General features: G+C 38.2%; 1 protein-coding gene across 3 annotated transcripts in view; it reads left to right on the top strand.

Moving 5' to 3' along the window:
- Positions 1-12,462, top strand: part of evi5l (ecotropic viral integration site 5 like) — a 49,085-nt gene extending 36,623 nt beyond the window's left edge. For all 3 annotated transcript variants that reach the window (XM_072656616.1, XM_072656615.1, XM_072656617.1), the window contains 3 exons: positions 184-279; positions 449-544; positions 6,713-12,462. In XM_072656616.1, the coding sequence (XP_072512717.1) occupies positions 184-279; positions 449-544; positions 6,713-7,021 (501 nt within the window). In that variant the 3' untranslated portion in view covers positions 7,022-12,462. The remainder of the gene's footprint in view (positions 1-183; positions 280-448; positions 545-6,712) is intronic.
- The last annotated feature ends 1,021 nt before the right edge of the window (positions 12,463-13,483 follow it).

Raw genomic sequence — 13,483 nt, 5'->3', positions numbered from 1 at the left:
GTGTTTTGTTTTTTTGTTTGTAGTTGTGACTTAGATAATGATCAGAACACGTTATATTAGTATTTTTGCAGTAATTTCCATCAGTAATTGAAAAATGTAAACAATTCATGAAATTAATTAATCACAGTTTCTGTCTTTCACTCTGTCTGTCTCTGACTTGCTCGTTCTCTCATTGTCTCTCAGAGTAAGGAGGAGGTGATGGCGGTGCGTCTGAGGGAGGCAGACAGTATGGCGGCCATGGCTGAACTTCGACAGAAAATAGCTGAGCTAGAAATACAAGTAAGGGCACAGTCGTGTGTGTGTTGGTTTGGAAATGTGGTTTAGAGGTTTATTATACTGGAGATGGTTTGATGTACTGTCTCTAAATCAGAGTGTATGCGTGTGATTATGTGTGATTGTTTGTGTGTGTGTGTGTGTGTGTGTATGTGTGTTGTATGCTGTGTTGCAGAAAGAGGAAGGGTTGATACAGGGTCAGCTGAACCACTCTGATTCCAGGCAGTACATCACTCAATTAAGGGAACAGATCGCTGAGCTGAAGAATGAGGTGACACACACACTCATGCACACAACATATTTATATGCATAAGCACTCAAAAGTTCTCCCTGTTTAGTAAGTTTATAGTTTGTTAAGGTCATAATGAAATTCGGTCTGTATATCTAGGTGTAATATGTAAATCTTAATGAAATTCTGTCTGTATAGTTTAATAAGTTCATCTCTAAGTAATTCGGTCTGTATAGTTTAATAAGTAAATCTATACGAAATTCAGTCTGTATAGTTTAATAAGTAAATCTATACGAAATTCGGTCTGTATAGTTTAATAAGTAAATCGGTCTGTATAGTGTAATAAGTAAATCTATACGAAATTCAGTCTGTATAGTTTAATTAGTAAATCTATACGAAATTCAGTCTGTATAGTTTAATTAGTAAATCTATACGAAATTCAGTCTGTATAGTTTAATAAGTAAATCTATACGAAATTCGGTCTGTATAGTTTAATAAGTAAATCGGTCTGCATAGTTTAATAAGTAAATCTATACGAAATTCGGTCTGTATAGTTTAATAAGTAAATCTATACGAAATTCGGTCTGTATAGTTTAATAAGTAAATCGGTCTGCATAGTTTAATAAGTAATTCAGTCTGTATAGTTTAATAAGTAAATCTATACGAAATTCAGTCTGTATAGTTTAATAAGTAAATCTATACGAAATTCGGTCTGTATAGTTTAATAAGTAAATCGGTCTGCATAGTTTAATAAGTAATTCAGTCTGTATAGTTTAATAAGTAAATCTATACGAAATTCAGTCTGTATAGTTTAATAAGTAATTCAGTCTGTATAGTTTAATAAGTAATTCGGTCTGCATAGTTTAATAAGTAAATCTATAGAAATTCAGTCTGTATAGTTTAATAAGTAAATCCAGAAGAAACCTGGTCTATATAAGTTTAAAAGCAATTTTCTACTTACAGACTTACTTCTTTATGCTGAAGAATTTTTTGTTTGTGAAGTAAAGTAAATGATCAGTTTTTCAGCTTACTTTGCTGACAGTAACGCTACCTTTTGAGCCGGAAAACAGTCTGCAGTCATTTCTAGTATTCAGCATGTCGGTTATTCCCAAGTCAGCAAACAAATAGCATTCGCAAGCCTTTATAAGATTAACACTGGAAATCATCACTCAACGTCAAAATTGTGCGATGTAAAAATGCTATCAAAAAACCACAGTATAGACCACACTACAACCTATTTCTCCAATTTCCCAAATGAACCACACACCTAGATGCACACAGTGAGCTTTTGATGTTTGTGTGATGCTGATGAGACATTTATACACACACACACACACACACACACACACAGACACATTTTGTCGATCAGAACAGCGCTTGCTCATCCAGAGACAAGCCTTTCGTGACATGGGGGTGTGAGAGTATGTTGACATTCTCCATTTTCTGTCTCTCTCTCACTCTCTCTGTGTATTGCTCTCTGTCTTGAGTCCTTGTCATCTTCCTTTTTGGTTTTACCACTCACCGCTCTCTTGTTCTTTCTTTCACTCACCCTACTCATGCCCCTTATCTAGTGTTTACATACAGATCTATGCAAAGTGAAATTGGCAGCGTTTAGCTGCTCTGTCTTAATGTAGCAGTGACGCGTGGTCAAAAATGGAACGTCATAAAATGGATAGTTCTGGTTTTACAATCTGGCTGACCGAGCCACGGTCTAAGCAACTGAAACGTTTGGTGAGCACTCATGATACACCACAGATCAGTTGAATTCTGCATTAAACCATGCTATTAAAAAACACTATGCCACAGCCGTTGCTGGGAGTCCATAAGATCATAATTGTGATGGTAGTCAATGCAGGCGTCTGTTAGCTGCTTCACTGATGTTTAGTTAGCAGCAGTTTAAAAGGCATTAATGAAAAAACAAACTTTGCTTATAATCTACACTGCTTATAATTATAATCCCAGAAATAGGCTGTGGCTGTTTTATATATTATGTATTATACTTTCTGATGTAGTGTTTTGTTACTAATGTTTTCTGTCATTCAAAGCACTTTACTGTAAGGATGTTATGGAACTTATTGCTTTAAGTCCTGAGGCATTGTAGTATAATTTAACTCTCAGGCTATGTTGAAATTGTTTTTACTCACAAATTCCCCAGTGCTGTTAGTGTAAAACTAATTATAATCATTTACACTTTGTTAACAGGTACAAGGTATGTATCAATACAGCAAATTGTGTTGTATCAGTATATCATGTGTTAACCTAGTGTTGAATTGTGATACAATGTAAATAATTCAGTTTATGAAAAACAAAATTGTCCTATAAAAAACTAAAGGTTCCACAACATTAGTTTATACTCTGGGCAATATAACAATATTTTATCGTATTGTGATAAATTTTGTTGTTGTGGTACACAATATCCTATTATGAGTATATTGTGAATTTCTTCAGTGCTTAAAGAATACTGAGATAATTTTTGTGATGAAATGTGCAGTTATTCCTATTTATTTGAGTGTAGCATATTTTGAGCATCACAGTATTCATATGGGAGAGTATTTAGTTAGTCATTTAAAAAATATATTACGCTGTTGGTGCATTTTGTCTACATGACAAAATATAAAAGGTAAAGGTGCACGTATTTGTCACTGTACAGCGAAATGTGTCCTCTGCATTTAACCCATCTGGTAGTGAACACACACACACACACACACACACACACACACACACACACACACGTGTTAGGAGCAGTAAGTACACACACACCCAGAGTGGTGGTCAGCCAACTCCAGCGCCCGGGGAGCAGAGAGGGTAAAGGGCCTTGCTCAAGGACCCAACAGTGGCAGCTTGCCGAGCCCGGGAATCAAACCCACAACTCACAATCGATCCCGGTGCTCTAACCACTGAGCCACCACTGCCATACTTTAAATATTGTGATAAATATAGTATATCGTCATATCGCAAGAACGAACCTTATTAGCCTTCAGTGGAAGTTAATGTGAAATAATTTTGGGCGCATTTCCATTGGTCCATTTATTATAAAATCTGGAAACAACGTAAACTGCCAGATTCGAATTATTTAAAGTATGCCAAAAAGTGAAGAACTTTCAAAAATGGAGATTCAAGGTTTTTGCATGACAGCAACAATATTCTTCTAAGTCAGTAACTCCTTATTTCGTTTGCTGTATCAGAAGACTGTATTGTATTGAATTTATTCTAGAATCAGTGAATCGTTACACACCTTAATTTGTACAGTTTTCTTTTGGCAGTATTTCATAGCTGCTAATTTTGCGTAGAGGGCTTCAATTGATGCTTATTAGTGCTCATAAAGTATCAAGCTGATAAAACAATGTACAGTAAGCTTTTTGAGCTTTTATAGTGTGCCTGGCATCTACAGGCCCCAAACATAAAATCAGCAGCAAAAGTCAGATATCTTGATAAAGATTATCTTTACAGCTAGTACCAGAGAACGCAACCTCAGCTTCAGCTGCATCTTGTACATTTATTTCAGATGTAATCAGCAATGTAGAATTCAAAAAAACCTAGTACATCATTTTAGTTGAGAGTTTAGTTAAAAAGACGGAAACAACTCATTTCTCTATGTTGGAATTATGTTATTAATATATAATTAATTATATATTCATGTTTTGCTGTTTTTTTACTCTATTTATAGTGTCCGTTTACAAACTGCTAATAATATAGTAATGATATAATGATCTATTTCCTTTTTATTTTAGGTTTATAAATGTAATTATATTAAAGCACTAAAAGTTTATGTGTTAAATGATTGGTTAAGCAACATTTTAAAACTGAAGTAAATAGGTGGTTGTTAAAATGTGTTCATATTTATTATGAGGAAAAAATGAGCCCTAAAATTTAGTCTCTGATTGGTGTTCGTTTTGTAGCTCAGATACGCAGGTAAATCTCGGTGGTGGCCTGTTTCGTGCGGGTGGCGCAGAGACTTTTGCTTTGTGGTTTTCACTGAAACCCGAGACAGAGGAAGTGAGAGGCGGAGTCTGTACCGATCACTGTCTCAGGAAGCTTTTCCATTGGTTAACCACCGCCCCTCCCCCATTTGCTTGTTGGGAAATCCATGATGTCAAGTCTGAGATTTTGTACACCCTACCTGTGACATTCTCTCATGCCTACAAATTAAACACAGACACACTCACACACTGTGTTCACTGAGTCAGAGTGAGAGATTTGAAATGAGACACAGAAATGTGGTCCACTTCAGTCACGCAAGGGTATCCACTGACTAAGTGGATTCACACGCACCTAAACACCGAACAACAGAGTAACACAGTGAACTACAGAGTAACAAGCTGCGTCAAACATTCCATGAAAAGTACAGAAAATGAGGTTCACATCATGTAGTCACTAAATGTTAAACCAGTTTTAAATTTAAACCAATAGGCACTGAATAAAATGCAAATTAGTGTTTTTAGTGCTAACATAAAGCATTTCATTAAATAACGTTGAATGTAAGGTCAAACTGAGTTCAGGTCATAGAACGTTGCTATATTTAAACCAGGCTTAAATGGAAACCAACAAGCATCACATTTTTCATAAACATAAAACAACAGTGAGTCAGATTGATTTCCATTATAAGTCACAAATTAAAACCGGCTTAAATGGAAACCAACAAGTATTTTTCATAAACAAAGTACAGAACATGGAGTCAAATTGAGTTCAGATCACTGGAAGTCACTAAATTTAAACCGGTTTAAATGTGAACCAAAATCTTTGAAAATGTGGAAAATGTTGCAAATAAAGTACAGAACATGGAGTCAAACTAAGTTCAGCCCAAATGAAGTCGCTACATTTAAAGCTGTTTACCAACGGTATGCAACTATTTCATAAACAAAGTACAGAACACAGTCAAAAATAGTTACATTTATATAATTCAGATACAAAAACCTAAATATAAAAAATGTAAACTTGAACAAACAGAACAATAAAAGTATTGAATATGGAGTAAAACTGAGTTCAGATCATGCTGTCAGTAAATGTAGTTTAAACTGGACACGGACACTGAATACACGCTACCAGTTAGCTGTGACTTAATTTCCAATGAATCCACGTCACAGCCTCAGTCCCCCTGATTTACACAGAAGCCAATCAACCAGTTCCATTATAACCGGCGTCTACGTGTGTATTGAAGTGTATACGAACGTATGTGTTCTGCTCTAACCTCACTCTTATCGGCAGTGCTACCTAAATTCCTCTTCATGTCACGTATTAGACCACCGCGTATGTATCAAACCACACGTGTTGCTATGGCAGCAGACCACAAGCCTGAAGCCAGCAATCTAACAGACTCTCCCGAGCCCCGGCTTGAACAAAAGGGTTTACAAAATGTCACAAGTACAGAAAAGGAAATCTGTAATACGCTTCAATGAACTTTCAAGCGCTTGGTTGCTTTATACGTGCGCTAAGCCGCTCAGAGATTAATTTACCTGCAGGTTGTAGATTTTGAACAGGAGTGATTTTGTTAAGTTTGCACTGAAGTGAGTTTTGAACTGTTTAGGAGGAGAGAATTACTACAGTAATAAGTTTGAGGATTAAAAATTGGGAAAGGATTTTCAGTGAACAACCATTGTTACATTATTGTAGTGTGTGCATCGTTTGGATGTAGTTAAATTTATATAAAATCAGTTCATAGCCGTCTTGCTTTGTGTGTATCGCTTTTCCATGTTGCTACTCTGGGTTTAGGCCGTTAAAATAATGTGTTTAGAGAAATTAGTTAGAGAAAAAATAATTTGAAAAATTCACTTTGTTTTTGCTTGCTTGGCTGATAATTACATTTAGAAAAAATGGAACTGATACGCTAAATGGACAAGCGTTTAGGGACACCTGCTCATTATTAAGGGTATTAAAAAAGAGTTTATCCTGCTTTTGGTGGAGCAACTGTCTGTACTGTGCAGGGAAGAAGGCTTTCCACATTTTTTGGAGCATTGGTGTGAGGATCTGATTGCATTCAGCATATTGGCAGTAGAATGCATTCATTAGAAGAGGTGTCCACAAACATTGGGACATAAAGTGTATTTGACTATGCATTTGCAGACGTTTATTTTACTGTATATTTGTGACCTGTTGCTGTCACACAATAACCTTGTATCACATACTATCTTCATGTATCAGATACATGTAGGTATTTTGTGATGTTCATGTTTTTCTGCTTTTACTTCTTTATCATCCATCTTTCACTTGTAGATCAGGCAGCTACGTGGCCAGCCCTCCAAATTCCAGAACTCTGGAAGCGGGGCCTATCAGGACCTGTGCTTGGCCAGCCCAGCTTCCGCAGAAGGGGATTATCTTAGTTCGGACGAGGACCTCTTGCAGAGCCCCCTGCCGGCAACTGCTCTGTACGCTCACCACCCATCTCCGCGGCTGGACAGCGAGGGCAGCACCGACAGCGACGGCGAAGAGAGGAACCAGCACCAGGACCTGAGGCAGGACGTGCTGCCCAATCAGCAGCAGCTTTATCCTGGTATGGTTTGCTCCGAGGCCCTGGAGAACTGATGGAACTGCTGGAGCAGAGATGCGATGCAGATACATACAGAGAACATGGGAGAGGAGAGAAACACTGCATACACACACACATACACACACACACGCTTATACACACCCACGAAGAATGAACTGGTATGAGCGAAAACAATGGACGAAACTGTAAGTATGAACTACGAGTGCAGATGAAGGACTTTATGTATAGAGATATGTGGCAGAAGTACAGAAGCACAGACAACACTCTTAAAAATAAGAGAGGTCGGGATGTTTTTTTGGGGGGATGCCATAGAAGAACCACATCTAAGAACCTGGCCATGGAAAGCAAATAATGTGAAGAGTCTTTAAATGTTAGAACCACATATCCAAGTCCAGAATCCTGACAGAACCTTTATTTTTAAGAGTGCAAGACGGAGATCCTCCCTCTCCCTCCCTCTCGTCATCCCTTGCGCTCTCTTTCACTGAGCCTGAAACCCGGGACTTACAATAAGATACTCATGCACAAGTATGTCCAGCTTTCAACACATAAATGCATTCTCCCATCGCCACCATGAATTAGAGAGTTGGAGGTCCAGACGCTGGTCGTTCTTTCCTTTGGATAGCCTGAGACGCCCTCAAGAACCTTCGCTGGTTCGGCAAAAGCTTCCTGAGGCTTTGACTCTTCACTTTTGACTCCTCGGGGGACACCGTTCTGAATCTGTAGCATCACAGCTCTGGTAGATGGATGGTGGAACTCCGTCCATTGAATGTGGAAGAAGGCCCATCCACACCACACAGTGCAGAATGAAAGGGCAGGAGGCACCCGTGCCCCCGTATGCTGTTGCTGTTCCGTAGCAGTAGTTTGTCTCTTTCTCTCTTTGCTTCCAGAAGGCACCTTCCCAGACAAATCTCAAATCCCGCAAGACACTACAATCACTTTATCAGACAGAAGGAGGGAAAAGAGGGTGGATGAAAAAGAGAGGCGGGTGGAAGGAGAGCATGGACTTTAACAAATATGATATTATAGGGATGTTAATAGATGCATAGCTCAAAATCGTAACAATTTACAGTAGCTAATCCATGTGTTTGTGTGTGTGTCTCGATGCCTTGCAAAAACAAGGAAAGGCGATCAAACGTGCTGGACAGTGAAGGTCCATCACAGGAAAACAACGCAGTATCTCAAAATTGCCAAATCTTCAGTTGTTTTGCTGTTATTTATATGTTCTTATTTATTTTGATATTTTTTTATTTTTATATATATATATATTAAGACCGATATAAATACTTCATAAAAACGGCAGCCAAATTTTTTATTGTTTTTAAATTTTCCTCCTCTGTGCCAAACCATGAAAACAGCAAAACATAGGCTCTCCAAGATGATGCCATGTTCAAAATGAGCTAAAAAGTTTTTACCGTGCTGCTACTATAAGTTTTTTTCCCATTTTTGAGAAATCCCATACGTTTTCTTAAATGCACATTAACTAATAGCCCATCATTCCCTGTAGACTAGGTCAAAGCAAGACATACTGTGAAGAAATATGACTTGAAAGGGGGTATATTGAGGACTGCAGGGTTACTTGAATTCCGTATTTACTCATGAATAATTGTTTTTAGTGAGATTTATGTTTCTATTAGCTGTTCAAAAACATGCAAACCACAGGTCCTAGCTATTCACAGTTCAGCATTGGGGGTTTTGGGTAAGCTGATTAACACCAAGTGGCTGCCATATGTCAAGTGTCAATTCTCCAGTACTGAATCTCATAAGCAGTAGCAGAAAGTGGAGAGTCTGTGTACATTCGAAATTTCTTTGACTGACGTAAAAAATGCCATGATTGAAAAGCAGGAGTACATATCTTGTTTTGTTTGTATTTATAATTTTTGTTTGTTTATTTAAGTCAAATCAGGCCACTGCAGTTGGGTTCTCCATCTTGTTGCTTCTAGATGCATTCCTGAAGTTTTCATTTTTATACCATTTTTTGGACTCTTGATAAGACGTGTCCCTTCATTCTATCACTGCCTTATCCATACTCTTTTAGAGTCAGATCTTGGACTTTTCAGGTGTTGAAACAAACGTTCAGCTGTCCACCATTTCTCTATGGGCTGTTTATGTACAGGGTGAATATTTAAGGACAGATGAAAAAGTGACTTATATGAACAAAACCCTGATTTTTTTCATATCCATGTATAGTACATTATGTGTAGAGTAATGTGAGAGATGTATTTAATGTATACTATTTAAAGTATGAAGTCGTTGTCATAAGAAAACCTCATGTCTCGGAGACAGTAACTATGGGAGTGCCCAAACTAAAACTTTCCTAAATTTAAAGCTTCATTAATCAATTCAAATTTGCTCAGATTGTGTTACCTTGCAATACACGTTTATAAATGTAAATAAAAGTACCTGTCTTTAATGTGAACGAATCTGTCCCTGAACCGACACAAGTGAGACTATCCTCTAATTTTGTATGAAAATAAAAGAAATAAAGTAACTAGTCCTGTTGTAAGGGTAGTTTTGAGATTTTTTTTGAATTTGAAGTTTTTTGTATTTTTTGAAACAGTATTATAAAGCTTTAGATGCTAAATTCTGTTTAGGTCAGTCCTACTTATTCCCTTAATAATTTTTTTTGCTGATAGCTGTATGCCCAGCAAGAATTTATTTTCCAGTAAAAACAACATTGGTCATTTTGATGAAGAGAGATTCTAGCACCTTTTCGGGCGTAAACTGACGTCACATTTGTCTTTGTAACAGTCCAATTTTTTGTTTATGTAAATGACAGGCTACGTAATTTTCAGTGTCATTCTGTCTGATTACTCTTTCTTTTGATTTGACTTTGAAGAGTCCAGATGATTCTGGCCGTTTGTTTAGTACTCAGAACAGCGCTGTTCTGTTTCTTCTAGTCTAACATTACTAGAGTGACGACCACAACGAATGCTAAAGGCGTTTGCATAATGTGTTGTTGCATAGGGTTGTTTAGGTTGCCATAGCTACGCTACAAAACTATGACTCGCCATGTGGTTTATAATACTCACACAGACCTGATCAGGCAGAAAAGAGATACAGCCTGCTGAGCTTCTAAGTTGTGAAGATTTTGTTCAAATATGAAGTGGGTGGCTGATAAAGTCACATACTTTTAGCATCTTTGGGGTATTTTTTTATATTTGCCAGTAGATGATCCTTTTAACATTTTTTGACGTACAGTTTGCTGTAGACTGTAATGTCAAGGGGTCCGCTGTCCTTGTCAAACAGCGGACCCCTTGAAAAAAAAAAACAGTAGGAGTAGGATGCACCAATATGGGAATTCTGGGCTTATCCTGATGTCTGACATTACATCAGTTGATGTCAGTCTAGAATCACCTTCAGTATTTTTGAGATGTAGTATTTATCTAATTTATTTTAGTTAAAAATGCAGTGTCACTGTCACAGAAAAAATGTCCACATGTATCGGTCAATTGGCTGGATATATTAGGCAGCAAGTGAAGAGTCAGTTCTTCAAGGTGGTTTGGTAAAAGCAGGAAAACCGGGCGAGTATAAGAATCTGAGCTACTTCAACAAGAAGCAAACCGCGATGGCTAGATACCAATATTATTCCAATATTATCGATCATCCTGACTACAGGGTTTTCTTATGACAGCGACAAAACGTTGAGTGTGTGGTCAAATGTTAGCATATCTGTTCACATCTGATGGATGTTGACTGAGAATGGTACGGGGTGGCCACAGCTTGCGGTGACTTCATTTGATGTGCTGGTAATATGTGCAGTTGTTAAACAGCGCTGGGGTCGTTGAGATTGGGAGTTTCAGTTATTTTACCTAACAGCTGCTTCACACCCTTATCACATCCTTTATCAAACACTAATATTCACATCATAAGAAAACGCTAGGTGAACTTTTGTGTCCTAGAACTATAGCTCACAGTCATGTGGGTGCTGGACAGAATGCTTCGACTGTATTTTGCACTACAAAAGAAAAGATTAACCTGTTCAGCATCAAAAAAGAATAGAGCAGATTTAAAAACAGCAAAAAAAATCCCAGTATTACTAAACACACACACACACACACACCAACCAGACATGTGGGCTTAGATGGTAGGACTGAGGCCAAGGTTACATATCAACTGAATCCCACAGTGTTGGCGTAAGGGATCAATGTAGCATTATCTTGACGTTTTCAGAGGAAGTTGTGCTCATACCTTGGTGTTCTTACTTCATATGTAACTGCTTTGTGGTCGACGTTGGGACTTCCAGAGAACACTGACCAATTGGCAAATGCCTGTTGCTGAGCCGTAAGAGCGCCGTTTTGGTCACTGCAGTTACTCTCAGTTAATCTGAACTGAGGTCGCTGTTGTCACACTTCGTAACTGCGGTGTTGTCCAGCAAGTGCAAGTGAAGAAAATTGCTCTGCTGGGATGTTCTTGAGATGTTCCTACACAAGAAAGCTGCTGGTTTACTCCACAAAACCCTTTAGAACAGTAAACATATAGAGGCCAGGTACTTGTATCTTGATTCACAGTGTCAGTTTTATTATAATACCATGGTGCTCGGAGTTTCTCTGTATCTTCAGCTTGGTTTCACCTGCTATGTCCATCACTGTGAAATTGGAACGGAACAATCTCTCCAGTGTTGTTTACATACGTTTATGTTGGTGTCATCGTCTTACACTTGCCTTTATTCGTTGTGATCGATGAAATCAATAGTAGATCATGGTTGAACTCAAGTGGGGTTTTCATTGGAAGTGACCCTGATTTGGTGCCATAACAAGTGTCAGTAAGAGACTTATTATTATTATTATAACACATTTACTACATATTTGCATACATTTTACAACATTCAAGTTCCATCTTTTATCATTTGAAATGTTTCAAACACAAACGCCACCAAAGACTGCAGCTAATGCTGTTAACGAAGACGTGATATAAGCAAGAAAGACGAACCTTAAAGAACCTTGTCCCTGTTCACTAACTAGTGCTAACTAATGCAAACTAGTGCACTTCACTAGGTCCCTTGTTTCTGAATGTCATTTGTGTTATCTTACCTTCATAAAATGGTATATCAATAAGGAATGGTGGCATCCCATACACTCCCACAACTCTGGCCATTTGTTTCTTACCCTTGTTTTCCCACTTTTTTGCCTACTGTGTCTCACTAGTAGTCGACTAGGAAAGTGCCACAGTACAGAGGCTGTCAAGAGTTCTTTGGAACGGATCCAGTCTGAGTCCCGTCCCTTGCTAACTGCCCTGCTTACTGATTTCACTATAACACTATTTAAAAAAATGGTTTGGTCCTCCAGTATGCCCTCCAAACTCTCTCTTTCTCTCTCTCTCTCTCTCTCTCGCAGTTCTACTGATGTGTTGTCACGTATAATATAAATGACAGTAATAAAGATAATATTAATTAAAATATTATTAAATGATGATTCTGTGTTCTGTACTTAATGAATGATAGCAAGAAAAATGAATAAACATTTACACTATTCTCAAAGACCACATGCTGGATGTTGTGTTTGTTTTTATATAGTTCACAATATAGAGATCAGGAGCCAATGAACGCACTTTTAAGGTTGTCCTCTCATTGGGTCCTCTCAGCACGATGTGCTGTTAGCATGCTGAAAAGATCATAGCCAGGTAGCTTTTAGCCTTGCCCACTCTTACTTTCTCAAGTTTGGATTTCTTGAGTCTTACCAGGAAAAAGAGGGGGGAGGGGGGAGGGGGGAGAGGGGGGCAGTTATTTCCCCTCTGATGTGTGTTTAGTTTCAGTTTGGAAGTCAGCTGAGGTCCGGCTTGTTTTTGTGGGAGCCAATAATGGATGGAAGAGTCGTAAAAAGCCATGCAGCTAGTGTAGTAGCTTTTAGCCTAGCACAGATCCCCGTCTGCTCACCTGCAGCTTTTGTCTTGATGTGTTGCCAACTTTGATTAAAGCTTCGCTAGTGGGTGGGGTTAATGTAGATGTGGGGGGTGTAAATATGCTGAGTGAAGACTAATGCAACAGTTCTGGGGGTTTTGGAATTGTCTCATTTTCCAGTTCTGGTTTGATTAGGCTGGATTTTCTTTGGAAGGTGCACACAACAGTGTTTATGGTTCACTTTATGTAACATTCATATATACCTGATCTTCATTTTTCAAGAATTCCAAAGAAAATATCTTATAAACTAAAGAGCATAACTATTTACTATGTACAGTTCAGTCACAAGTTTAGGCAGTTTTCCATCACTATCCAAAAGCTCTGTCTATCTGCTGCATCTGTGGCATTCAGGCGATTACCGCAGACGAGAATTTGGCTTCAGACGCTGCCTGGCTTCTGTTTCTAGTCAAGTGGTTTTCAGCAGTTCTAAATACAGGTAAACAGGTCAAAATGATCTCAGTAATCGTACAAGCAGCCCACAGCATGTGAATATTAGCTGAGTAGGTGAAACAGGTGTGCCGGTTTAGGAGAAACACTAAAATGTTCAAAGGAACAGCACATGACCAATACCGTTAAAATATGACAGAAATGGAAATGGCAA

Source organism: Salminus brasiliensis, chromosome 15, assembly GCF_030463535.1.
Source record: "Salminus brasiliensis chromosome 15, fSalBra1.hap2, whole genome shotgun sequence".
NCBI classification, from domain to species: domain Eukaryota; kingdom Metazoa; phylum Chordata; class Actinopteri; order Characiformes; family Bryconidae; genus Salminus; species Salminus brasiliensis.
Note: the sequence above shows the minus strand (reverse complement) of the source record. Positions and strands in the feature narration are given on the sequence as shown.